Source organism: Terrapene carolina, unplaced genomic scaffold (genome assembly GCF_002925995.2).
Source record: "Terrapene carolina triunguis isolate 2854851 unplaced genomic scaffold, T_m_triunguis-2.0 Scaffold141, whole genome shotgun sequence".
Classification (NCBI taxonomy): domain Eukaryota; kingdom Metazoa; phylum Chordata; order Testudines; family Emydidae; genus Terrapene; species Terrapene triunguis.
Window position 1 is genome coordinate 7,470,997 of NW_020664492.1, and position 27,195 is coordinate 7,498,191.

The 27,195-nt window shown below is 40.3% G+C and overlaps 1 protein-coding gene across 1 annotated transcript in view; it reads left to right on the forward strand.

Moving 5' to 3' along the window:
- Positions 1 to 27,195, forward strand: part of LOC112112190 (protein furry homolog) — a 278,522-nt gene that overhangs the window by 207,247 nt on the left and 44,080 nt on the right. The window contains exons 43-50 of the mRNA XM_029911983.1: positions 478 to 575; positions 670 to 840; positions 7,770 to 7,910; positions 8,453 to 8,632; positions 13,629 to 13,790; positions 14,285 to 14,359; positions 15,515 to 15,685; positions 23,748 to 23,948. Of these exons, the coding sequence (XP_029767843.1) occupies positions 478 to 575; positions 670 to 840; positions 7,770 to 7,910; positions 8,453 to 8,632; positions 13,629 to 13,790; positions 14,285 to 14,359; positions 15,515 to 15,685; positions 23,748 to 23,948 (1,199 nt within the window). The remainder of the gene's footprint in view (positions 1 to 477; positions 576 to 669; positions 841 to 7,769; positions 7,911 to 8,452; positions 8,633 to 13,628; positions 13,791 to 14,284; positions 14,360 to 15,514; positions 15,686 to 23,747; positions 23,949 to 27,195) is intronic.

Genomic DNA, 27,195 nt, shown 5'->3' on the forward strand with positions numbered 1-27,195 from the left:
AACAGAAGTATTGGGAGCATAAACTTTCGTGGGTAAGAACCTCACTTGCATCTGAAGAAGTGAGGTTCTTACCCACGAAAGCTTATGCTCCCAATACTTCTGTTAGTCTTAAAGGTGCCACAGGACCCTCTGTTGCTTTTTACAGATTCAGACTAACACGGCTACCCCTCTGATACTTAATTCCATGAGATTATACCTGGTAGTAAGCACTTTGTATGGTAGTAAATGTTTGCAGAATCAGTCCCATTCTTTGTAATGACACCATCACACTGTCATATATTTAATGGATTTTATGTTTAATCTGATATAACAGTCTTAAGGTGAAATATGGGGCCTGAACAATTTGAAAGAGTCTATATAACATCACTGTAATGTACTTTTGTGATTATAGCTGCCAGCAAAATATTGCTTAAAAAAACGCTAATATTCCTGTCCTCTCATCAAATATCCACTTTGTACTATATTGTTCTGTACCAGGGTTCCCACTGAATGTCTTGTGTCTCCTGCCTCATTTAATTCAACATTTTGATAGCCCAAACCAGTTCTGTAAGGATATAGCAGAGAGAATTGCTCAGGTAGGAAACTTATTTAGTACATCGTACATCATATTAAGTCTTGTGAATATTTTTGACTTGTTCTTAACATAATGTGACATTCATATTTAATTAGGTTTGTCTGGAAGAAAAGAACCCCAAGCTATCAAATCTTGCACATGTAATGACCCTTTATAAAACTCACAGCTATACAAGAGACTGTGCTACATGGGTAAATGTTGTTTGCCGTTACCTCCATGAAGCATTTGCTGACATTACCCTGAGTATGGTTACATATTTGGCTGAGGTAAGTTTTTAAAACCAAACAGTTTTCCATCTTCTATTGACAGACAAACTGAAGGGCTAAAGCCTCTTGGATATTCATTACAGATCTCCTATCCTCTGTTCTTATTCACAGTGCAGATATGAGAGCAGAATTTTGCTTTATGCTTTTTTGAAAAAATTAAACACTAAATGCAAAACATATCCAAAGTCAAGTAAAGTCCTCAAGTTGATTACTTGTTAAAGCTGTGCTTGCCGTGAATAAATAGGGTTTTCCACTACACCCAGAACTGGAGTACAAAGAAAGAGTGTGTAACTACCTTATGCATTTGTCAACCTTTTATAGTTTATAATTATGGGCTAGATTGTCCAACCCTTACTCGTGTTGGTGAGCACTTACAGGAGTTAGTATTTTCTGTCATTTCTTTCAATGGGACATAAGGGCTGCACAATCTAACCTAAATCACTTGTTACATAACGATCCATTTCTTGTTATAAATGTCCATGCCTAATGGATCCAAACACATTCTTTTAACTCCAGAGAGACCAATTCTTCTTCACTTCTTCTCTCCTCATTCATCAGTAATGGGTAATACCACCTGCCTGCAGAATTCAGAGGCCATCTAATGTTGCTGGAGACTCCAAGCTGGAGCCCCATTCTTCTGCTCAGGCCACCAGATTTTCTGCCCTGGCAGCAGAACAGGTTGGCACTTCAGATTTTCCCAACTATTTTGTTCTATAACATTCATGTTTATTTGTTGCCATGCATGACTTCACTTTGCTTCTAGCTCCTCTCTCTCTCCCTTGAGGTGAGGAATCAGTGAAGTATTGAGGCTCTAATCCTCTGGCTTCTCCAGTTCAACATTTCTCTAGTGAGCACCCTCTGCCCTCCACTGTGGCAGCAGAGAAGCCCTGCAAACATCCAGCCAAGTCCAGGGGAGGAGCTATAGGGAGCTTTCCAGGAGCCTCACAGGATAAACTGAGCCCTGCTGCCACAAGCCATCATCCTCACTCTGCCAAGGGACAAACGATGCTCTGCTGCCATAAACCATTGACTGTCACTCTGCTGAGGTATGGGCTTCAGAAGGCTAACTATGCCCTGCTGCCACAAGCTGCTGACCCTTCACTCTGCCAGGGTGTGAGCTTGAGAGGTCAAGCTCTATGTCATGCTGCCGCTTTGCTGGAATACAGTCTCAAGAGCATGAGCTGTGCCCTGCTGCCACAAGCTGACCCTCCCCCTGCCAGGTTACAGGCTAGAGAGGATAACTGTGCCCTGTAGCCATAAAGTCTCTGACCCTTGCACTACCAGAACATGTGGCTTTGAGTCGGAGAGGTGTGGAGGGCTTCAACCCCCACCCAAAGCTGTAACTCCATCATGGGAGGCTCAACCAGGAGCATGCCAATTCCCATAGAGAGGGGAACACCTCTCAGCCTGCTCAGGGTTTGCTTTTGCAAAGGCCAGAGACTCTTGAGTTCCAAATAGGCAAAAGCAAGCATCCCCTTTGTAAGGCAGCAGTTCAGATTGTTAATGAGCAAGTGGAGTAAATGTCAGGGTTTAAAACCTTTCTCCTTTTCCTCCCCACCCTGAGAGGGAAGTGTATGCTGGGGCATCTCCGCTTACAGGGGTTCTCTGACAGTTCTCTGTAGCAGGTACCCTGCCCCTTTCTTACCCTGCAGCATGTCTGAACCAGCAGAGAAGCCTGTTCCTCCTGCACAGCCCTAACTCAGGCTGCAGTGTAATGGAAATTGTGCCTGTCTAGTTTTCAGTCTGCCAAGGAATGGGGCTCAGAATCTGATGGGTAGGAAGGGGTCTCTCTCTTCGCCCTTCCTCTCTCCGTACTCTGGCTCCACACTAATGCATTGTAGGCCTTGCATGACATAAGTAACTTGCCTCACTTCTTAGTGGGCCGATTGGGAAGGTGAACGGAAGGTTAAGTTGTAAATTAGGGCTTAAGATGCAGTATGTGAGAGTCAGGATGTCTGTGCTAACTAAGATAAGCAGGAACACCCTGGTGCTACGGACAATGGATAAGATTAACTTGGAGTGTAAAGATCAGGTTATACATGAACTGTGTGTGGACAGAGCATGCTGTACAGGGATTGGTTCCTACAAAGTAACCAAGCCAATCTCAAATGTTGCAATGTATAGTGAATATTGTATAGTGAAATGTACTGTGTAAATATATATAAAGGAAGAGGTTTTCTGTGTAACTTTGGATGTGTGGTATGCTCTATACTCACCTCCTATGCTTGAGTTTGATCAATTCAGTGTAGCTTTGCTGTATGCCAAATAAAGGAACCCGAGTGACAAAATATGGAGTCAAAATGAGTTTTTGGATCGCAGAGAACTGGATGAAGTGTCCTCCAAGAGTAGACAAGGTGTTCTGGGCATGCTGAGTGACAAGGGTCTCTGAGAGAATCCCAGCAAGCATAAGAAGCACCTTAGGCGGACTGTGACCAGAACAGAGGTATGCAAAGACTCCATTCCCCATACAGCTGCACCATCATGGAATTACAAGGAGGAAAATGAGAGAGCCCTTCCCGAGTTCAAATTGACTCCTGTTTTATGGAGTAAAGTCACAAGTGATACTAGATCTCTACTGAAGAGCTAACATGGGTGCCTGGAGAGCAGGCAGCAGACATCCTTTCAGGATCCTGTGGCCATTTAGCAGACTATTCCCACAGTGAAGGTATTTGTACCAGTACCCTCCCTGGGTTGAGGGATCCCTTGACCAGGATGAACAGGGTGCTACCTCCAACCTATAATTAGCCTGGGTAAGCACTCCTCATGTGCAACCTACTGATGAGTGTGTGTTTCAGGTCACCCTCTTTGCCAATGGACAAAAGATGTGAGTTGTTCTAGCCTCCAGCCTCAGAGCTTTGGCTCTTCAGCTCAAGCGGTAGCAGATCATGCTTTTAGCTTTGGAGGTTCCCCATTTCAATCCCCCATGTGTCAGTCATGAGAGTGGTTGTCACACATGCACCATGAAAAAAATGTTAAACCAAAATGTTATATAAAAACACAAAGTTTGGGAACCAGTGAAAGACATAGTCACACCTTCAAAACGGAACTTCCTTCTAAAAGATTCCATAGGCCATAACAAGGAGGACACATTACACAGACATTTCAAAGCCTCAGCTGTAGACATTCAGTCCAAAACTTTGTCCTGTACTTAATAAGGAAAATATACTTGATGGCAAGCAGGTGACTCATTGCATGGGCTGAGAGGTTTCACTTCTATTCTGGTCAGATCTTTGATGTGACTTGTGACAAGAGCAGTGGCTCCTAACCCCGTGGCTATAAAGAAGCCATGTTACACTCATGAATAGCAAACAATCATATTAAACAGATATTTTAGGCATCCAGATTTACAGTCAAAGAGCTCTTTGGGAAAACATTAGAGAAATTAGTAGCTGAAATTGCAAACAGGCCTCAACCCTCACTACCAAAGCCAACATAGCAATCCGCTGGTCACTGTCAACACCAAAGGTGTTCATGAAGGGACTATTCCCCTAAGAGAGGGAAGAATCTGGAGCAGAAGCTCCTAATGAAACCTGCATGTATTTTCTTCCCAAAGCAACAAAATCCTCAGTATGACAAAGAGAAAATGAGCATTTGTGTGAATTCTCAATTCCTGTGCAGGACTCTTCTTTCTGCTCTATTCTTTACACCCAGAGTCAGAAGAAATGGCTGTTAGTAGTCACAGCCAGGCTCAGGCAGGGACAATATAGCAATGAGTGTCTTGTCCAGAGAAAGAGACCCATTCATAGCTTGCCAGCTGCTTGAACGGATTCATACCCAGGCATGAATCTGGTAATAATTTTACCATCACGGTAAAGATTTGCAAAGATCCAAAACTTGATTGCATCATCCATTGCTTGGCAGTGGTCATCTGTAGACAGTTATCTCTGGTGGCTCAGATTGCTGGTGCTATGCACTGGGTCAACCCCTGAATGCTTTTTCTCAAAATGTACTTCCAATTCCTTCTAAATACATGGAACCACTCAGCAGAGACCATGCAAATTAGGTGTCATTCCCAGATCCTATCCAAATGTCCCTTTGTGGGCAGGTAAGTATGAGCAACATGCTAAAAACCAACCCATTTTTTACTGTAGCACCTTACGTATGCACTATGGAAGCAAGTCTTGCAGTATGGGGAGCATACTTGGAGACTGATTTCCAAAATCTCAGAATATATCCTTTTAGTTCTCCTCTTCAACAGCCCTATCAAATGCATGTGTGTACAAAAACATATAAATGTGACCACATGGACTCAGACCAGTGGTCCATTGAGTCCAGTATCATCTCTGACACTAGCCACTTCAGAGGAAGGTGCAAGAAACCCTGTAGTGGGCAGTTATAGTGTTCATAGGGGAAGTTTCTTTTTACTTCCCATTAGAGGTTTGCTTAAGACTGAAGCATGCATGTTTATATTCCTTCCAAAGCCAAGGGATAAGCAGAGGTCAGAACCTCTCTGTGATAAAGGAAATAATGTCCTGGGTAGAGAAGAATGCTGTTTTTCAAGACAGTTCACATAAAGGATGCAGAAAAGAGGAAAAAGCAGAACTGAAGTCCCACCTCATTCCACTCCACCACTGGCCCAGAAGGCACTTCAGACTTGATAGACAACTAAGGAACCTCCATTGCACCTGCAGAAAACACCAGTCCTCTCAAATTCTTTCATTTAGACCTGGACAACCTACAGTTAACAGGATGGGCATGGGAAGAGAAATGTAGTTTATCAGAGTTTCTCCATTAGCATCATAGATATTTTTTGGTATCCAGACAGAATTCAACCAGGAAATTACAATGATTGATCTGGTCAAATTACATTTCTGTGTGAGGAGAAATGGAATGCTCTCTGGGGCAAGGGTTGTCTTGTTTGTACAGTGCCCAGCCATAGGGGGTCCAGGGCTCTGGATGCTACCATAATATAAACAATAATAGTAACCACAAAGTTCTGGTGATCTCATTTACACTAGAGATTCTCCAGGATGGTTCACTGGAGTCCTACAACCAAGCACCATGGGAAAGTGGGTTCTTCAGACAGGCACATCAGACTCCTTATCTGAGTATCATCAGGTGTCAAAATTAATCAAAATAACAGATTAGACAAGTCTGTGGCTGGCTTTTTTTAGTTGCCATCACCTCCAAAAGATAAGGTTGGAATTAGTTCCTCTGTCCATACAGAACCACACTACTGTTGTCATGAGGAAAAAAGCTACTTGTACTACTCCAGAAGCCTTTCTCTTCAGATGAGTTTTTATTTCTACAGTTACTGGTAAATAGGGTTCCCCCATCATTTTGTTCTATTCCTTTGCACCCCTTTGGAAGGTTGTGGCATATATGGGCATTCTTAGAGCTCTAAAGATATTTTTCAAGCATATGGAGTATACATGCCAGTTGTACCCTGTTCATCTCATCCGGTCCAAAATGCCAAGTTTTTAGGACCTCAGTGTTCCTATAGGTGCAATGTTAAAATCCTGCACCAGTTGGCATGCTAGGAAACCAATTACAAAGGAGTCAGGGCTCACTCTGTGAGGTCCCTGGTGGCATTGTGGGTAAAATGATATGAGCCTAATCTGAGGAAGATTTGCAACGTGGATTTCCATTCCCCTGCAGAGGCATCCTTTGGTAGGAAAGTGTTGATGGGTCGGTTCCCAAATAATTCCTTAAATTATACAGCTCTTACTCTATATGGGGGGAATTCTTGTTTCTGCCTATTATTCTACTGTAATAATAATTAAAACTCTGTTTCTTCCCCCCCCCCCACTTTTGTGATTCATTGTTCACTACTTCCCATTATTGGTGAATGAGAAGGGAAGCTGTGCTGCAGAATGAAAAATTTCTTACCTGGTTATTTTCTTTCTGCTAGGAGCTTTTCTCCTCATTGAACCCAACCTACTAATCTGGGAAATGACTGGAATACAATTTGTAAAATTTGAAATTTTTCTCTAAAAGGAGACTTGGACATATAATGATCTTAAGTTTATTTACATATTATATCAAATTGTTGTGTTAATGCTAATAATTGACTGCTGGAGTATTTCTGCAGCTTTGGGAGAACTTTTCTGGCAGCCAGAGCTGAAAGGTGGGGCTTAGTCCTAGAGCCTCCAACAACATTAGGCCACCTCCAACTTCCACATGTGAGAGGTATTACCTGTTAGCAACGCATGAGGAGAGAAGCCACTAACAAAAAATTTTTAGATCAGAAATTTCTTATTCATGTGACACACAAATCCTTAAGGCTCTAATCTTTGAAGCCAGTGGAACTACTCACATACGCCAGGTTAAGCATAATCATGTTTGCAAAATCAAGATCTTGTACTCCTGGATGCAGATACAAACATTCCAGAGTTTGGGGATATTTAAAGCTAGGGGGTTAGTTTAGGCTCATCTCTATATTAATCTCTACCGTGAGAGAGACCAGGCATTCCATCTTCCTACCTAGCGAATATGTGTTTCCATGGAAGCTATCGCTGGAGAGCATTGGTAGTAAAATTTATTGGGTAAATATAATTTGCTGTCTGAATAACAGTGGTCTAATTCTTTCTGCCTGTGTTTCCTCAACCTTTTCCTCCGACTTCCAGCCAAGGAAAAAATAAAAAGATGTTTGGCTATTTTTTATTGGCTGTCTCTCTCAATTAAATTCTGAATTTCAGCTGCCAGCTTATTCTGTCCTTGTACAGGCTTTCTGGATAGCTTAGAATAGGAGTACTGGGCAGACAAGAAGCTTTGTTTCATTATCAGAACATGGTTAATTAGCTCCAGACTCCATAATTTACCTTTTGTAGTTTGTCTTGTTAGTAACATCATCACTAATTATTGTAACAAGACATTCTAAAATTGTCTTCCAACTAGGGAAATGCTGTCTGTACATGACTGATATTGGTGCTGTTTTATTTGAGAAACAACCTTTCAAAATCCAGTTATTTTCACTTGTTTTTTCATAGCTACTAGAAAAGGGCCTTCCCAGCATGCAACAGTCCCTCTTGCAGATGATCTACAGTCTTCTTAGTTATATGGACTTGTCAGGTATTCCTGTTAAACAATTTAACATGGAAGTGTTAAAGACAATTGAAAAATATGTGCAGGTAAATATTGCATCTTCCTTATATTAAAATATGAATTGAACAGTAGTTACTGTGAAATATTAAACTTTCATATAGGAACTTAGGAATTACCACACTGACACACAATATCTAGTCCAATATTCTCCCTCTGTCTCTGCTATATATAATAATGTATCTATTTGCAAGTAAATGCAAAACTGTACCATGATACCATGTCCCAAATCTCTTCCTGACCTAACTGGTAATTAATTCATACTCTGAAGTATGAGGGTTGATGGTAGTCCTGTAATTTTTTCCTTCTCGTTTAACTGCAGATGTTATTTATATAAATGTCCATTCCTTTAAAAAAAAAATTTTATTCTACTAGTACTATTTCTAGAACTCAATTTTGTACTGAATTCCAAAATCTATGAATGATTTCAATATTTAACTTACATTAATTGTGTGTCATCGCTTTTAGTCTTTGTTAAGATTCGTGATTAATAATATGGCTGTAAATGTATTGTTAATTGATGTACATTCTTATTTCACATTGTTTTGACAAAAACAATATCTACTTCTAGAGCATTCACTGGAGAGAAGCCTTGAACATCTTGAAGTTGGTAGTTTCTCGCTCTGCCAGCCTGGTTTTACCTTCCTATCAACACGGTGATCTTTCAAAAATGGAAATACATCGAGTGTGGAACAGTGCTTCAAAGGAACTGCCAGGGAAAACTTTGGAGTTTCATTTCGATATTTCTGAGGTACTATATATATAACAAGGAAACTCTACTAGTTCAGACCTTAATTTCCATCTTAGTTCTTTATGAAAGTTGAAGAATTGGGAAGCAGGGAAAATTTCAAGACATTATCTTAAAAACATTGTTTTAGATCCAGAGTTAAACTTAATGACCTATATGGGAAGACCATGTTCTTCTTTGAGTAGTGTGCCTCTGGGTGCTTCACTTAAGGTGCATGAACACCTTTGATTGTAGATTTTCATTAGCAGCATCTGTTCAGCCCACATATGCGCCGTTGATATCCTTGTGCCTCACACCATGGCTATATTAGGCTGCATGGACGAACCACCCTCAGTTCCTTCTCAACTACCTCGGCATGAGTGACTGATCTCTTGGGACTGGAAGCAACCTGAATATTTTGTGATTGTTTGTGTAAGTGATATGTATCACTAAGTCCAGCTTGCTTGGGTGGCAAGATAGACTGGAGAGCCCAAGGGAACTGTCTGTGACTCCAAGGTAAGACTCTGACAGTGATCTAGGAGTTCACATTTGTTCCTGGATTGGTGAAATCTAATTATAGAACATACCACCATTTTGGGGTGTCTGCCCTGCTTTTGACAGTCTACCATGAGATTGGCACTCTCGGTCATGAGCCACTCCAGACAGCATGACAGAAGTGATAACATCGGGCTATACCATCCATTTTACTGCCCTCCCACCTCCTTGTTCCCCTTCCTCATCCATCTATAGGGACCCCTCTCATGACTCCCTGTTAAGACAGGAATTAAATTCCCTTCTTTGGTTAGGAGCAGTAGAACCAGTCCCTGCTCAGCACAGGGGGAGAGCTTTCTGTCTGAGGTATTTCCTCATACCATAGAAAAACAGAGAGTGGAGACCAATCTTGGATCTCAGACTCCTAAAAAAAATCATAAAGTCTCAGAAGTTCAGGATGGTGACTCTGGCAGCTATAATTCTTTCTCTAAAGTCAATGGATTAGTTTTCAGCCCTTGACCTTTAAGACACATACTTCTATATAGCAGTACACCTGTCTCACAAAAAGTTCCTGCATTTTTTTCATAGGCCAGGATAATTTTCAGTGTCAGGTCCTGTTTGGCCTCTCCTCGGCTCCGAGAGTGTTTTCAAAGGGTCTATTGGTGGTTGCCTACTTGCGTCATCAGACGATCACAGTATTCCCATACCTCAATGACCGGCTGCTCCAAGGATCAATCATACCACAAGGTGTCATCTGCCCCGAAAAAACACTTTCCCTGTTCTTAGATTTGGGCCTGCAGATGAATGTGGAAAAATCCACACTGACTCCCATTCAGAACATACAATTTATAGGGCCATCCCTGGCTCTTTAGTAGCCAAGGCCTTCCTTCCCATGGACAAGTTTGTAACATTATCAAAGCTTGTCAGAACTATTCAAAAGAGCCCTCAGACTTGAGTCAGAAACTCTCTTCAACTCCTCGATTACGTGGCAGCTTGTTCCTTGATGTCCGAACATGCGAGGTTACATCTTTGCTATTTCTAGTAGAGGTGACACGTTGGGGGCATGTGGAGTCACATTCCCCCCCCCCCCCCGCTTGGTCACATGGTGGGCTGGGCCCCCTCCCTGTGCAGCAGCTGAGCCGATGAACTGTGCCGGGCAGAGAGAGGCAGGAGCAAAGGAACAGCTGGGAGCTGCATGGAGGAGCTGCTCCTTGCCTGGGGGTCGTGACTCAAGCTGTTCTAGGGTTGTGCCCCTCCTACCCCATCAGCAGGCATGGAACATCTGTGCTAAGGGGTGGCTCATCAGTTTACTCACCAAACACAGCCTAGACAAGCAGGTGTCAGTTCCCAAGCAGGTAGAGCATTCCCTAGACTGGTGAAAGTTTAATCGCAATGTAGGGGCAGGCATTCCTTTTCTTCAACCAACACCAACGGTAACCACGGATGCTCTCACAGTACAGGGGAAATGATCACCCCAGGAAACCTCCCTCAATATCAACCTGCTGGAGCTCACAGCAGACAGAAATTGGTGTCTTCATTTTCTGCCTCTCATCAGGCACAGATCCATGAGGATCATGATGGACAACATGGCCTGTGTGTTCTGTATCAGTCAGCATGGGGGAGCGAGATTCCCCTTCCCTCTGTGCTGAAGTGATAAGGTTATGGAACTGGTGCATAAAACATCACGTAGGAATCTTGCAATGTATCTTCCGGTCAAACAAAATGTCATGGCTGATGCTCTCAGCAGGTATTTTTCCCAAGACTACAAATGGGAGCTGAATCCCCAGGTCCTGGTCAGCATTTTTCAGATTTGAGGATTACCAGAAGTGGCGCATTTTGCAACAACTGTGAATAAAAAATGCCACATATTTTGTTCAAGAGGAGGGTTAGGTCACTATTCCCTGGGAACACCTTCCTACTCCCTGGGAATGGGAAAGCTGTTTTATGCTTTTCCCCAGATGCTTTTGATCCTCAGAGTGGTGAACAAAATCATACAGGATGGGATCAGAGTCATTCTAATAGCCCCAACGTGGTCGAGGCAAGCGTGGTTTCCTTGCCTGCTCCAGCTAGCTCTCTGTCCACCAATACATCTTCCAATCACTCCTCCACTCCTCTCCCAGTTGACTGCTGCATCCCAATCTCAGCCTTCTCCGCCTCAAGGCGTGGCTCCTCGATGGTTTGTGGGGCTAGAGTCATCCTGTTCTGCAGAGGTACAGCACATATTATTAAACAGCAGGAAAGATTCTACTAGAAATACTTCAGAAGTGGAGACAATTTAGTCACTTGTTTGAACTCCAGGACACTGACCAGCAATGTGGCCCGCTTCTGCTTGTTGTGGAATACCTTTTGCAGTTAAAGAAAATAGGGCTGTCACTTAGTTCTCCCAAAATTCATCTGGCAGTCCTAACAGCTTTTCATACCGTTATTGAAAAGTTCTCCATGTTTTCTCACCCTGAAAACGTAAGGTTGATGAAAGGCCTGGGAAATTTCTTTCCACTGGTTAAAAGCCCTACCCCTGTTTGGGACTTTAACCGGGTTCTTAAAAGTCTCAGGAAGCCTTCCTTTGAATGGATAATGACCTGCTCCTTATCGAATTTGTCTATGAAAACAGTCTTCCTAGTGGCTATTACCTCAGCCTGCAGAGTTGGAGAGATTGGGGCCTTAATGGCAGAACCTCCTTTCACAGTTCTCTACAAGGATAAGGTTCCTTATGTCCACGTCCCAGGTTTCTTCCTAAAGTGTCTTCTGAATTTCATCTGAATCAGATCACTTACCTGACAGTTTTCTTTCTGAAACCACACAAGTCCAACGTGGAGACTGTACTCCATACTCTAGATGTCAGAAGGGCGTTATTTACATAGGACTAAATAATTCCTTAAATCCCCTAGCCTGTACATTTCATTTGCAGACAGATCAAAAGGATCTGCAATTTATACCCAAAGGCTATCAAAATGGATTTTGGAGTGTGTTATAGCTTGTTACCAGCACTTCCCTCCCCACCCCCCGCCCCCCGGCTGGCATGTCAGCTCACTCAACAAGGTCAGAATCTACATCTATGGCTCTAATTTAAAATGTCCCATTTGCTGAGATCTGTAGAGCTACTACACAGTCTTTGGTACATTTCTTCTCCAGACACTATGCTTTAGTCAGTGCCTCCAGATCTGAAGCAGCAATTGGCAATACAGTTCTTTCCTCGGTAATGGACTTGACTCTGAAACTCCCTGATGGGATACAGCTTGGGAGTCACCTGAAGTGGAGCACCCCTAGGGACACTACTTGAAGAAGAAAGAGAAGTTACTCACCGTGTACAGTAACTGTAGTTCTTCAGGGTGTGTCCCCCTATAGGTGCTTCACTACCAGCCCTCTTTCCCCTCTGCATTGGAGTTTCCATCTGAGACTTGGCAGTGGAGAAGGAATTAAGGGTGGTTTGCCTGCGCAGCCTGATATAGTGTCAGTGCAGGGCACAAGGATATCGACAGCAAATGCGCGGGCTGAACAGACACTGCTAATGAAAATCTCCCATCGAAGGCGCATGGGCTGCACGCACACCTGAAGTGGAGCACCCCTAGGGACACACTATCTTGAAGAACTAGAGTTACTGCACAGGGTGAGCAACCTCTCTTTTTGGTTTTGGTTTCAACTTATTTTTTAAGAACATGGGATTCCAAGGGAAAAACTCTAAAAAAAACCAAAAAAAACCAAAAAAAACCCAACAACCTATGGGGGGAAAAAACAAATATATATAGGGCATGTGTGCGTGTGTGTTACATTTCGCATCTTTATAACATAGCTGTTGACTTGATTAATTTAAATACAAATTATAATAAACTCTTCTTTTTAAAAATGTACAAAAATATGTTACCTGAGTAACACCGTATTATCTAGTTTCAGAGTCTTTTGACAGGAGATATTTTGACCATGCAAACACTTACTTACATACTTAACTTTATGGGACTATTCACCTGATTAAAGTTAATCACATGTGTGTATGCAGGATTGGAGACTTATTCTTACAACAGCTACTGAGAAACAGGGTTTATAAAGGAAACACTACCACAAAAGGATATACTTTTAGTATTTTTCTATAAATGTTTTCTCACTCTTACTGTCCTGGGCTTTCTGAGCACTCTGGACTGATCCAGCAAAACATTTCAGTCTGTGCGTAAGTGGTCTGCTGGATCAGAGCCAGAGTGCTCAGCACCCTGCAGAAAAACCCCTGTAACAACAGCCTGTGTTAAAATAAGTTTATTTAACAAAATTTGCTTTTCTCCATTGCCGGTTCAGTAAACTCATTTATTACTGTAAGTTGCTCCTGAATGCTGAGGTGCTGGCATTGTTGGGGGCAGAGGCACTGTGAAGAATATATGGTGGAAAAAATAAATGTAAAGATTTATATGGGGCTTATAAACAGAAAAACAAAAAATAGGTAAAATTTTGGGCATACCTGTCTTCAGAATGACATTCATCTGCAAGTGAGCTAACAGGTCATTAACATTATTCTACATAATGCAGCTCTGTGTTATTTCAGACTCCAATTATTGGGAGACGATATGATGAGCTACAGAGTTCTGCTGGCCGAGATGGTAAACCCCGGGCAATGGCTGTCACTCGAAGCACTTCCTCAACCTCCTCAGGTTCTAATTCCAATGTCCTCGTTCCTGTGAGCTGGAAAAGGCCTCAGTATTCTCAGGTAGAATTCCCACTAAGTTCCTGTAATGGAGCCCCCTATTCATTAAAATATGCCTGCAGCATTGCTCCTGAATGTGACCTTGTTTTGCACTATTGGATTTTGTTAGCTGCCAGCTAAAGTAAAAACATCCAAAATATATTTATTTATTTATTGCTACTGTTAAGCATATTGGAGATTTGGGATGATTCAAAAACTTATGCATGTGCTTAATTTCAAGATCTTGAGTAGTCTCAGTGAAGTTATACATGTGTTTTAGTGCTTTACTAGTTTAGGGCCAAATGAAATGAATAGACCAGTTTTTAAATTTTTTTAAGTACTGAAAAAATATTACCTGCTGCTTTTATCTATTTCCCTGTATGTGTAGTTGCTCTAAAATAATTCCTTTAACATCAAACCAGTGAGTCTCTGATCATAGTTTTTCCTAAAAACATATCCCTCTAGTTTCCAACAGAATGAATAAAGAATGATGCTAAAATTAAAAATGTTTTTTCTAGAAAAGGACAAAGGAAAAGCTGGTACACGTCCTTACCCTGTGTGGTCAAGATGTGGGGCTGAGCAAAAACCCTTCAGTGAGTCTTGCTTCATTGACTGTTTCGTCTTTTGTTGTTTTTGTATCTTTAATTTTAAATATCAAGAACTTTCTCTCCCTGAATTTCAGAGGTGTTTTAATTTATTCCATGTCACAAAACCATCATTGTAGTTAGCACAATCTGGCACATGTTGCATTTCTCAGCACAAAGGACAGTGATTGAGCATGAAGCGTAAACAGCCCTCTCACTTTTAGAGGCTGTTCTTCCAGAACAGGTTATGGAGCAGTTCGGTGGAGCGTTGTTGGGATGCTGGCACTATCACTGTCCAAGCTTTACGTGTTCTATGGATAGATCATTTTGGTCTCCAGTACTGTCAATCTAGCTCCTTTCAGAAGGCCTAAATTCAATTACAGAAAAAGCAATGAAGATTAGCACCCTTATCATCCCATGAGATAATGATTCTAACATTACTCTTTATGGAAATGAGTATTGTCTCATGCAGTGGAATGTATAGTGGACTATTCCAATTTTGTTGGTTGATCGAGGGATTTTTTAAATTTCAAAGGTAAAGATTTGTATTTATTTTCTTTAAAATAATGCTTAAACATTTTAAAAGCACTATATAAATCTTGAGTACTTTGTGATACATTATTACTATGTCACTCTTGCTATTATGTTGTGGATGTGTTCTCAGTTTGAACAAAACAGGAACCCACAGAATGAATTGTTCTCATCTAAACTGCAGACATTGTTCAGTAGGAAAGGAAAAGCTACCGCTGCACAAATTAGTCTGTGTTATGTTTCCTAATCTCTCCACATGCTTAAGCATGTTTAACTAGAGGTTTTCTGGTGAAAGTATTAACTCATCCCCTTGACAATCCTTTCTGCAATGGGCTCTTTGAATTTCATTCCCATAAATGTATATAAACATTTAGGCAACATCAGTCTGCAGCCATTAGGAGGTAGCTATTACATTCTTGGACATGTTCCTGCAGCATGAAGTTGTGTCTTTGTACAAGATTTAATCTCAAGGCACCTGTCCAACATAAATAATAAAAGAGCGTGTTCTAAAAATACCAGCTAAAGGAATTAGGTGTGTACTGGAAATACAGTCTTTTGAATAACCAATTCAGCTTTTACTAACAAGCAACCAGAGGGGAAAGTTTCTCAAAAGAGAAATCTTTTGAATTGTAGGTAATTTTTTCTTCATGTGGTGATTTGGATCTGATTGAGCACCAGACAAGCTTGGTGTCTTCAGAAGACGGAACGAGGGAACAAGAGAACATGGACGATTCAAACAGTGAACAACAGTTCAGAGTCTTTAGGGACTTCGATTTCCTAGATGTTGAACTGGAAGATGGGGAGGTACAGTATATTCTCTATGAAATGGCTTTGCTTAAGTTTTATCTCTGGCTAAAACACAATTTAACACTTCTTATTACTAAGTAATTCACTCTTTATAACATAAAAATATAACTGTATGATTCTAGATTTGATTTTCAATAAACGTATTTATAATGTTCACAGTGTTGTGACAGTAGCTTAACATTGGCAAGCTACCACACCTTCCTGTCTGAACCCACTTTAATACACACTGCAATTACTACTGAAAGGCAAAGCTGCAGTTCTAATGACAACACAAATATCAGGTTTCTGTAACTTTAAGGTGAAATTAAAAGCTTTGAAACACAAGTTGTTGAAGATCCCAAATTGTTAACAAAATATATCTGCAGCTTTTAAGAATTTACATTATAAAACAAAAAAGTTTAAAATCAGTTCTTTCATCAATAACCTGCCAAAACCTGAATTCAAGCCCTCAGGGTTCTGTTACTCCTGCAACAGTTGATGAAATCACTAACATTTGAGCACTTAAAAGGATGCAGTTTCTGCTCTGCCTTGAGTGTCAATGATTTCATGGCTCTTGCAAGAGCAAAACAGAGCCCTGAGGCTTGGGATCAGGACTTGGCAGGTAAAGCCTGTCAGTTCACCTTTAATTACAAATGCTTCAGGGGAACTTCAATCAAATATACATCATACAGTTGAGGGATAAGGTTGTTCTATTCTTTATTTTGTTTTAGTTTTTTTTAAACCATTTAACCCTTGAGCAAACCTGTTCCAACTGGGAATAATCCTTTCCATTTGAATGGGAAGGGACAAGAAATTCATACCCAATGTTGTACATGTCTAACAATGTTGCTACCATTTAAAAATTCAGAAACTATTGGTCAACTATTTCCAAGTATTTAAAATGCAGATCTTTGGCCAGCCTGACAGTTCAGCTGGTAGCACATCTTGCTACCGCTGTGGAGATCCAGATTCAACATTTATAGCCTCGAGACTAAAGTGTGTGCAGCAGAGCTCACAAGCACCTTGCTGGCACATTTCAAGCTGTATTACAAGAAGCAGTCATCCTTCTCCATTGTGAACTCAGGTGTCATAATGCCTGTGATTATTTTTTTTAATCAAGAGATAGAAGAGAGAATGAAGGGATGGAGCAGATGGAGCTTTAGTGTGGATTCATGTGTTCAATTGGACTCACAGAAATCATGAAACCAAGGGTGCAAAACCAGGGAAACATACACTTTCCCTGGCCAGATAAGTAGAGGAGGCCCCAGGGGTGGTTGGAGAATGAACGCACCCATCACTCATCCCACCAGTGGTATTTTCTGTCCCACAGGGCTGAGCCTGTCTCCCCATTCTGAATGTTGCAACCTGCTGCATGGGGTCACAGTACCTCTCAGGGATGGCCAGGCCAAACCTAAATGGCACTGCACCTCCACACAACCCCCCCCCCCCCACACACACACACAATTTAATGTGATTGGCAGCCTCTGCTCAAAAGTGGTCCATAACTGGAAATGCAAAAGTGGTGGCATGCAAGAATTGAGGTGCATTGGCAGAGTAGTATGAAGCTTTCACAATGCCAGCCTGTAATATGGTTCTTAAGCCAATACTGTTAGCCCTCACTTTCATAAGCACAAAATTCACTTACAGCTTTTTAAAATAAAAATTCCAGGACCCCAGCCAATTCTGCCATTATCTCTACTGCTGTCCGTGCAGAAGACATCTTTTCCAATAGCATTTTACATCTCAGTTCTTGAAATTATAGTGTCACTCTCCCTGCCAGGCTTCACTCACCCTTACTGTTGTCATTCATGACAGGCATTTTCCTACATAACCATTTGCTCTAAAATGCGGTTATTTCAATTTCAGACCTCATTAGGTAGAATGATAGGGGAAAGAGGCACCCGTATGATATGGCATTTCCCTCTTTGACCTCTTGGAGGAAAGCACTAAATGTCTCACTGGATGTAGATATCTGACAAATAAAAGCAGCTCTTTCTTGAACTATCTGAAATGAAGCCCTAGCGTCATTAGTCAAGAATTTAACAATCCATCCATGCTGATCTCTGGAAGACAGAAAGAGACAAACATTAATTTAGTTCCCATTGGGTGGGAAAGCAAAATCATCTGCTAGTTGCATTCATGGTTAAACTGAATAGCTTGTAGGAAAAATTTTAAATGAGTTCTGACTAGATTTACAAGAATAATTTTAATCTGTGGTTGTTATAATAGAGTTCAAAAACTGTTAGATAATGATAAAAGACAAAATATTTATGCCAAATAACTTTGTTAAAAAAAAAAACTGTCTGCAGTCATTACAACACGTCTTTAAAAATGTATTCAAAATATTACAATGCAATGATAATTTTATTATAATTCGATCAATTATCAGATGATAAATTGGTGTCAGAATCATGAAAGCAGGATTCCAACCACAGACTGAGATTTGAGAATTGCTGTTTCTTTCCGTTCAGCAGTTAAAATCAGATGGAGAAAAAAACTTCAATATTCAGCCAGAGAGCAAAGATTAAAATATAGACAAACCAATTAGAAAATTGTTATTATTGCTATTAGTAGCACTGCTAAAGTAATGCTTACAGATCCAGAACCAGGTTGGCACCTCATTGTGCTAGGTGCTGTGAAGTCCCTGCCCCAAAGAGTTTATAGTCTTAATCCCTGATCCTGCAAAGATTTAAGTATGTGCCTAATTTTAGTATTGAGGCCTAAATTAGTCAATATACGATAGAAGGGTGAGGGGAATGGACGTATCATAAACTCAACAGATTGTGCATTGTTAAATTTTGGCAAACATTTTACAGTTCATAATAATAATAATAAATAATAATTAATAATAATATAAACATTCCCAACTCTCTACAAGAGATTAGTCCATGTTATTGAGTAATGGCCATATCATCCCTGGAATCACATGAGCAGCTTCCTTTGAACCAGTGACCATACCAAACATGTAGCAATTACAAAGTCAGATACAAAAGGAGGAAAAACTTAAGTGTGTTTAGTTCATCCTGGAAAGGATTCTACTGTGGTTTTCCATATGTTTTGACCATCCCAGTATTGAACTGCTAATGACAAAGCTTGCTCCTAAACCTTAAACAAAAAAAATCAGTCTTATGGTACTTGTGGATCAAGTATCCAACATCTCTATTTTTACATAAAGTAAAACTAAAAATACAGATTAAAAAAACCCTTCACTATTTGATAAACTGCTCCACATCTGAAACTTGCATACCAAGATTTAAGCAAGACTGGAGTTATTACTTTCAACTTTGAACGCCTGAAAAGAGGGAAGTATAATGGGAAATGTATATTTATTTTTAACTATAGCAACATTATTAGGCAACCCAATAATATATTTCCTGTAATTGAAGCCTCACATCATTATGCAAGTCAGTGTTTTAAAGAAATACAAATAAAGGACCAAATTCAGGCCGTGCATAAGAGGTGAGAACTATAGTGACTTCATTGGAACTTTACCCACTTACACCTAGTTTAAATTTGGAGTTCATAAACATGAATAAAACAGTGTTGGAAAGCTCAGACTAGCACAAATGGAGACAGCTATTTTGGAAAGATTATATTATAAACAGGTCAGTGCTGGGTGCATTATGCACAGATCACAAGATATGATTGTTTGGTATTTAATAAAGATTTTAAAACCAATAACATAGTATTTTATTTTTATTTTTTACTTAACGGTAGCATTACAGAGCTAAAGTTTTTCTGATCGCGTTATTTATTACTGTAGGGCAAATGTTTAAGTATATGGTATCTTTAATACAGTAATTTTAAATAGATTTTTATTTGTTTTTCTATCTATTATATCTGCTATCCAGGAACTTCAGGTAAGATAATGCTATTTGAATTCAGATGTGCAAGTAGACGGTGTGTATTGTTGCAAATTTGTATTATAGAATAACATCATAGGTTTTTTTTCTCTTTCAGTTTGTGAGTGTGTGTGTGTGTGTGTGTGTGTGTGTGTGTAAGTGGTGTTTCACATGCTGCTTTGCCCTACAAATATTTTTAGAGCTCTAGAAAAATTGAGTTTAAAGTAATTCAGCTATTTGGAGCTTAACTTCAAATACGTGTGGCTTTGCATTATCAAAGAATATGTGATTTTAAAAATGGGGATTCTAGATGAAATCCCCTCATTTCTAATTTGAGTTGCAAAGTTGGACTCTTTTTCTTTTTCAATAACTGTGCACACAAGTAGTACATAGACACTAAAAACGGGAAATATGTTTAGTTAATCTGTCACATTTATATTGTTAAAATGTAGAAAAGTTTTTTGCCTTTGTAGCATTAAACTGCTGATGACTGACTCCTAACTTCCATGTTGAAATTAATAGGTACATTGGTTCTTCTTAGCATGCTGTGAAAACTGGTACATGTGACCTCTTTATAGAAAAGTTTTCAGTAGTCCACAGTTTTCCAGAGTTTTGTTGACTATATATGGCTCTGATCCTGAAAACATATATGTGCTTACATTTACTCACAAGTAGTTCCATTGAAGTCAATGGGACTAATGTGAGTAAAGTTAAGGATGTGCATATGTGGTTTGCGGAGTTGGGGCCTAAGTTTTAAACCTTTAACTTTCTGTAGAAAATTGAAATGACACTGAAAGCTATTAAGAGATCATAGAAAATATTATTTGGAGAGCGAGAGAGCCTCATTCATCCTACAGAGGCGGTTCCTGTCTCACAGGATTGGACCTGGCTCCCCATTTTGGGTGTTGTGACCTAATGCATGGGATCACAGCATCTCTCTGGTTTGACCTGGCTGCACCCCTATCATGCCAGGTCACAACATCCAGAGCAAGAGCTGGGTCAAGCCACCACTACAGAATGAGTATGGCGCAGGCTCGCTCTCCAACCCCCTTATGCCTCCTAGCTTCTCCCCTTTACACTAGGACTACAACCCTCCTAGAACCTTCCCCACCATTTGGGAAACAGACACAAGCATATGGAAAAACATAAGCATATGGAAATACTGTGTTAATCTTAAATGACTAAAACATGGACTACTAATCTACATGGACAACACTGTATCTATATACATTCCTATTTGTGTGCAAAGTTAATGGAAACATGTTTTGCCAACACTGCCAGGGAAGCTCTTGTCTGAAACAAGCTTAGCACAATTCCTTCTGGCTTGATTCAGGATATATTCTAGTCTGCCTGGTAGAACTGCTTTTTATTTTATTTTTTTTCCCTAACCGCAGAGGTCCCAGTTTCAGTCTGGGTTGTGGTAGTGTTTAGGATGGACACACAGTGTGTTCAGCCCCTACCCTCCCACACGATAAGATGCTAAGTGATAGAGTACGCTGTCGTATCTGGCCATTGTTCAGGCGACACAATGATCACATGAACTGATCTGTGTTTGTAACAAGTAGCTTTACGGAAAGTAGACGATAATCTCTACGTGCAGCAAAAGAGAAGTTAATAGCCATTCAAGGCCATCTTTGCTCCTCGTTAATTGTGATAACAAAATTATTTTGTGGTGCAAAAATAGTAATCTGTCTACACGCTCCAGTCTGTCATTGAATTCAGTGTGAAATCTGTATGTACCACTGGAAAGATCAGGCCCCAAATATTTTTGATGTGTATGTCACGTCTCCTGCAAGCCTCTTCTCTTGTATTCTCTCCTCATTTTTAGTGTCTTCATCTTCATAATTTATTTTCCTTTCTTTTATTTGTCCCACTTTCTCTCCCCCTGTTTTTCCTGATTACATTTACTGTATGTTGCCCTTCTTTTTATCTCTCATCCATTTTGTTTTTCTTTTCTTCTTTTCATCTTTTCTTCTTTGAGAGATTCCAAAGAGGAGCAGCAGTGGAAATAAATTAGTGCCTCGTTTCTGTGGCACCAGCTGCAAAGTAAAACTGCTGGATATTTCAATGGAAGTTGGCATCATAAAGACAAGGGCATGACATTAGTCTAGTTCTTGTTACCGGATACCTTGTGGAGGAAGAGCAACTGGTGCAATTGTCCTGTAGCCTTCATGTTGGGGGAAAAAATAATTTTTAACACAAATAAATAGTTTTAAATTATAAAATATTTTTTACAATTCAAGGAGACAAGTTTCCTTAAATGTTGGACATAATTTCTGTTCTTTTCCAACGACCACCCTATTATGTGCTCCCACTTCCATAATATGAAAGACACAATATTCTGCTATGTCTGGCTTCATAATGGATTCATTGTCATTTTGCTGTTGATTGTAGTATATCCCTTAAGTCTACCAAATGTTTCAGTGGGCTGAGCTAGACTAGCATATATTTCTAGAGGTATTTTCTCTTTTCTGCATTTATTTTAAATTTTGCTCCATCTTTGTTCATGAGAGGTTAGCTTATCATTGTTATCCAGAGCTTTTTCTCTGAATATCTGTATAACAGTGTTCTTTGCACTAAAAGGCAGTGATTCAAAATGCTTATATATCTTTGCACAAATTCAGTGACTTATTTTAAAATAAACTTATACTTAATTCATTACTGCTTATGCCTTTTGCCCTGATTTAGCAAGGTATTAAGCAAATGTCTAACTTTAATTATGTGAGAAGTCCGGTGAAAATCAATGGCATTCTTCATATGCCCAAAGTTAGGTGCATGCTGAACTGGGCCTTTTTCACCTATGAAAATTTATTATATTACTCAGGAATATATTCTATATGGGTGTGGGACTCTATAAAAATATAATATACTTCATGTGTAATATATAAATTTTCTTCCCATTTATGATTTTAAGACAACGATTTTTTTGCCAAATGTAAAATATATATATATATAATTATTTCATATTTAAAGGATAATTGTTAACTTGAAGCAGATTCATTTTTTACAATTCTGGTTTCTTGTAGAGCACCATTTTAAAAGTAGGTTTTGTACTTACTTTTCCCCTCCCTTTAATCCTTTTTCCTATCATAGCTTTTTTTCTTATGTTGATGTCTTTATAAGGGTCTTTTTAGCAAGAGGAAAAATGATTAAGACCCCAAACCTGCAATTGGATCCAAATTGGAAAACGCTTGGCCTTGGGCAGAGCCCCTTTAACCTCAGTGGGCCTACTCACATGAGTAAAATTTTGCATATGCTTAAATATCTGCAAGGACTTGGCCTTAACTTGCCCATAGAAGGGAATTAGTGAAACTGACTACATACAAAGTACTGTCAAATGCACAAAGTAAACAAATGGGAAAAAATAGTGTGAAATATTTTTTTCAGTAACTTTATTCATTTATAACAATCTTAGATAGTGTTTGCCACTATTGTCTTGATCCTGCATATACTTACCCATTGTGCTTTAACTCATATTTGCGTAAGTGTGCATAGACTCAGAACCTTAAATAGGAAGAAAATATTCAGCTACAAATTTGATTTTTAAGTTGACTGTGTCCCTTTTAAAAACTGAAATGTTGGTCCATACTAGTCAGCTTACTTCTGGGGAAAAAAATGTCCAGTTTATAAAGAAAAATCAATCATAAGCCTAGAATAAAAGTTAAAAAGCTGTGCTGCTTTAGCCATTGCATTGTGCATGCAAAATTAGAGCTGCATTCAAATCTGCCTTAACTTTGCATTTCATTATTGTGGTTATGTATGTAGTACAGAGAATCTAAAATATTTAACATCTGATTTGCTATTGAAATATTACCATGAACATGTCCTGTTGATTGATCCTAATGTTTTACAGTAACATTATGGGGGGCGGAAATCTTTTCAAGTGGCTTTAAGATTTTTATTTAACCTGTCACTGTTTCATTGACATTGAGATAGATATGCATATAAAGCAAAATTTTAAAGCAGTAAAGCATGAAAAACACTTAGTATTCAAAATAATGAATATTTATTTAACTTTTATTTCCATCTTTATTGCTCTTATTTCCAGATGGAGTCTTAGAAAGTTTCAGTAGCTTCTGGTTACTTTATTGCTTAACAAAATTGTGTTCATATAAGATCTGTACTATATTTTTATATCAAAAACATTCTTCTGCTAGATTAGAACAAATTATTAGTAATTTTGAAAGTAATTTTATATAATAGTATAGGAAGCAAGTTGAGCCTGCGTGTGTTTTCAGGGTGAGAGTATGGACAATTTCAACTGGGGAGTGCGCAGACGTTCCTTAGATAGTCTGGACAAATGCGATATGCAGCTTCTGGAGGAAAGCCAGCTTTCAGGAAGTACACCCAGCCTAAATAAAATGAACCATGAGGACTCTGATGAGTCATCAGAGGAGGAGGACCTAACAACAAGCCAAATATTGGAACATTCAGACCTAGTAAGTAGTTAATTTACAGTTTGTTAAGAATAGATAGATTTTTTTAAAATAAACTGATCTTTTAATTTCCTGTTGCTTAAATGCAAACTGATCAACTGGGATGCCAAATGTCATGTAACTGAGTGCTTTCTAATGGCTCGCTTGTCCTTTAACTGAAGATGGAAAAGAATTTTGATGAAAGTACTAAACACAGGAAGTGTCAGATCTGATAAGTAGCACTTTATTCAGCAAAGCTATTAGTTTTGCTTAAATGGCCAATGTTAAATCCTTCAGATGTATAATGTTTATAAAATGTAGCAGGCATCCGATTTTGAAAAATTCACCTTTGGGATGTTTAAATATGAATAAAAATTTGAAAGATTATAAAATGAAAAGTATACAAGCTGAAACAAGCTAATCAACAGCATTGGGAAGGTAGCATTAGCACAGTGTTTGCATTGCATGCATATATTAAATGGCAAAAAACTTTGTTAATGCAGAGATAAAGTTGCCTGGTGTAGCTCATGCCCTTCCAGAATGTCAAGTACAGCAAAACTCAAACTTCTGGAAAACCAGGAAATACAGAGAGAATGTAAACACCAACACAACCTTAACTCTGTCCATCTGTCCGTCCCCCTCCACTCCCCCGCCCCTTCCAGACCCGGAGCTGGCAGTAGTCACTGGGAATGATCTGCATGCATTCCATCTGCATTCACTATGTTAAATGTAGTTGTATTGAATGGTGGAAGAGTAAGTTGGAGTAGCTTAGAAGATCTCTGACTGTGATATGAGGATATCTAGGTCTGAGTCCTCCCACCCCACCCATGTGTGTTATCAAAGGAAAGAAGTGCACATGTATCTTGAGGTTCCAGTCTGCATCATTTCAGTACAAAGTTGCGTATGTTGTGTCAGCAGCAGGGCACGGGGATCTTCTTGACATAGGAATTGTCAGTAGTGAGGTAGGATCTGAGAGCAGTCTGTGGATTTAATGATAGAGGAAGGGATAGGTTGAGATGGTATCAAGTGTGCAAGTGTAAAGGCTTTGTAAAAGGATATGAAGTTGTTAAATTTTACAAGTGTGATATTCCGTTGGGGGAGTAGGCTTAGTGCTTAAATGTAGGGCAAATGCAGTTAGTGCCTGTCCATTACAGTGAAAAGACAGTGTGGGAATGTGTGCGTTATGAGTGTATTGGGCATCGCTCAAAGAGGAAGAGTTACGGTTGTGTTGGCGTTTACCTGAACTCTGTATTCCTTGGTTTTCAGAAGTATGAGTTTTGCTTAACTCAATGTTTTGGAAGGGCACAAGCTGTCAGAAACAGCCTTAACTCTGGGTATGTCTACATTTCAACACTACAGTGGCACAACTACAACACTGCAGCTGTATCACTGTAGCACTTCAGTGTAGACACTCACTGCAGCAATGGAAGAGGTTTGTCACAGCCGGGTCGTGGGCTGCCAGACTAGTGATCAGTGCCAGAGTCCACACTCATGAGACAAGAGTCAGCCAGTTCAGGATATAAGGAGATCAGAAGGAGACAAACTGGAGATCAGAACCATGAATTAGATGCTAGGAGTCAAGCGAGGTCAGGATACCTGGAAATCAAGCCGGGGGAGCAGGAGCAAGAAGCACAAGACACATAGTCCAGGGCAGGGTGGACCCAGTTGTTCAGACAGCTTTCTATTCCTGCTTTAAGTAGGGCCAGCGGGCTAATCAGCAGCTCTGGGACTCCACCAATAGACCCTCAGGGAGGGAACCTCAAACTGGGGCTGGGCTTCCTGGATCCTAGGGAAGCAGTTGTCAGCAGGCTGCCAGGTGGAGGGTTGGAGTATGACTGCTCCCATGAACTTGGGTCATGACAGGGTACTTCCATTGCTATAGTTAATACACCTCCCCAAGAAGCAGTAGCTAGATCAACAGAAGAACTCTTCCATCAACCTAACGCTGTATACTCCAGGAGTTAGGTCAGCTTAATTACATTGCTAAAGGGTATGGATTTTTCATACCTCTGAGAGATGTAGCTATGCTGATGTAAGTTTTCAGTGTAGACCAAGCCTCTGTGTTAACAGTTTTTTGCCATTTCATTTCCTAGTTTTTTAAACAGAAAGAGAAATGTTTGTTGGTAGATTAGTGGTCATTTAGACGGTTATAGTTCTCACCTAGGTTTGCAGCTGAAAGGCTACTCTGGCTAAGTAATAATCAAAAAACCTTGCTTCTGTATAGGGCTTTTCATCAGTAGATCTGAAAGAACTTTACAGCATTGTCCCCATTTTATAGATAGGAAACTGAGGCACAGGGTGATGAAGTGACTTGCCCAAGGTCACCTAGCAGGCCAGTGGCAGAGCCAGGAATAGTCCCAGCCTAGAGGTCTTTCCACTAGGCCATGCAGTTGCTATGTGATTCCTCTGTGTTCCTCCCCTCACCTCCCCCCCCACATATATTTTGTTATAGTGGAGTGGGGATAATGGTCGTGCTTTGAAATGTGTAGCTGCTAACAGGGCCAGTGAGACAAATCTCATCCATGGTCTGTGTCCCAAAACCTTGAGAGTTTTATTATATGGTTGTTACAGTAACTTTAAGCATCTAAGAGAATACTGTCTCTCCTTCTCAACCCCTGCCCCACCATTCCTGCAACATTTCCAGATCCCCTCTCCTGTTCCCATCTAATTAAGCCAATTTCCTCTGCTACCCCTCATGTTCTCCAACCCTTCCCATCTTCTCCCCTCCCACATCCCTTAATCTTCACCCCTCCCTCTTACCTGAGCCCCCCAACCTCTCTTCTCTCCCCTGCCACCAATTCCCATTTATACCTTATGCTTAATATCCCTCCCTGACCAAAACCACTCTGCCCTCTTCCCACCTACTCTTACACCCCTAATCGCCCTGCCGCTCCCTTTTGAAGTTCAAAGTCAGAGGCTCAGAGAGGTGTGAAGTGGCCCATTCATCTCAAGGAGACGTTCTCATCTGAAAGAGAATACCCCAGGGATAGGCATACAGCCTGAAACAATAGTTCTGAGACCTGTGAACTGCTCCAATCCTGTCAGTGAGCATTCCCTTCCTTCTTCCCAAGGGTTGGAGCATTTCTGATATGTGTCATCAAGCATTGGAGTCCTGAGCTCCTCACACTGGCCTCAGCACTGTGTCCCTAATGCATGCTCCAAGGATGCCTGTTCTAAACGCCCCACCCAGAGTGGCAGGTCTTCTCCAGATTGCAGATCACATGGGGAGGGGAAGGAGAGGAAGAGGGACTCAGACACCCCAGAGCCTGGC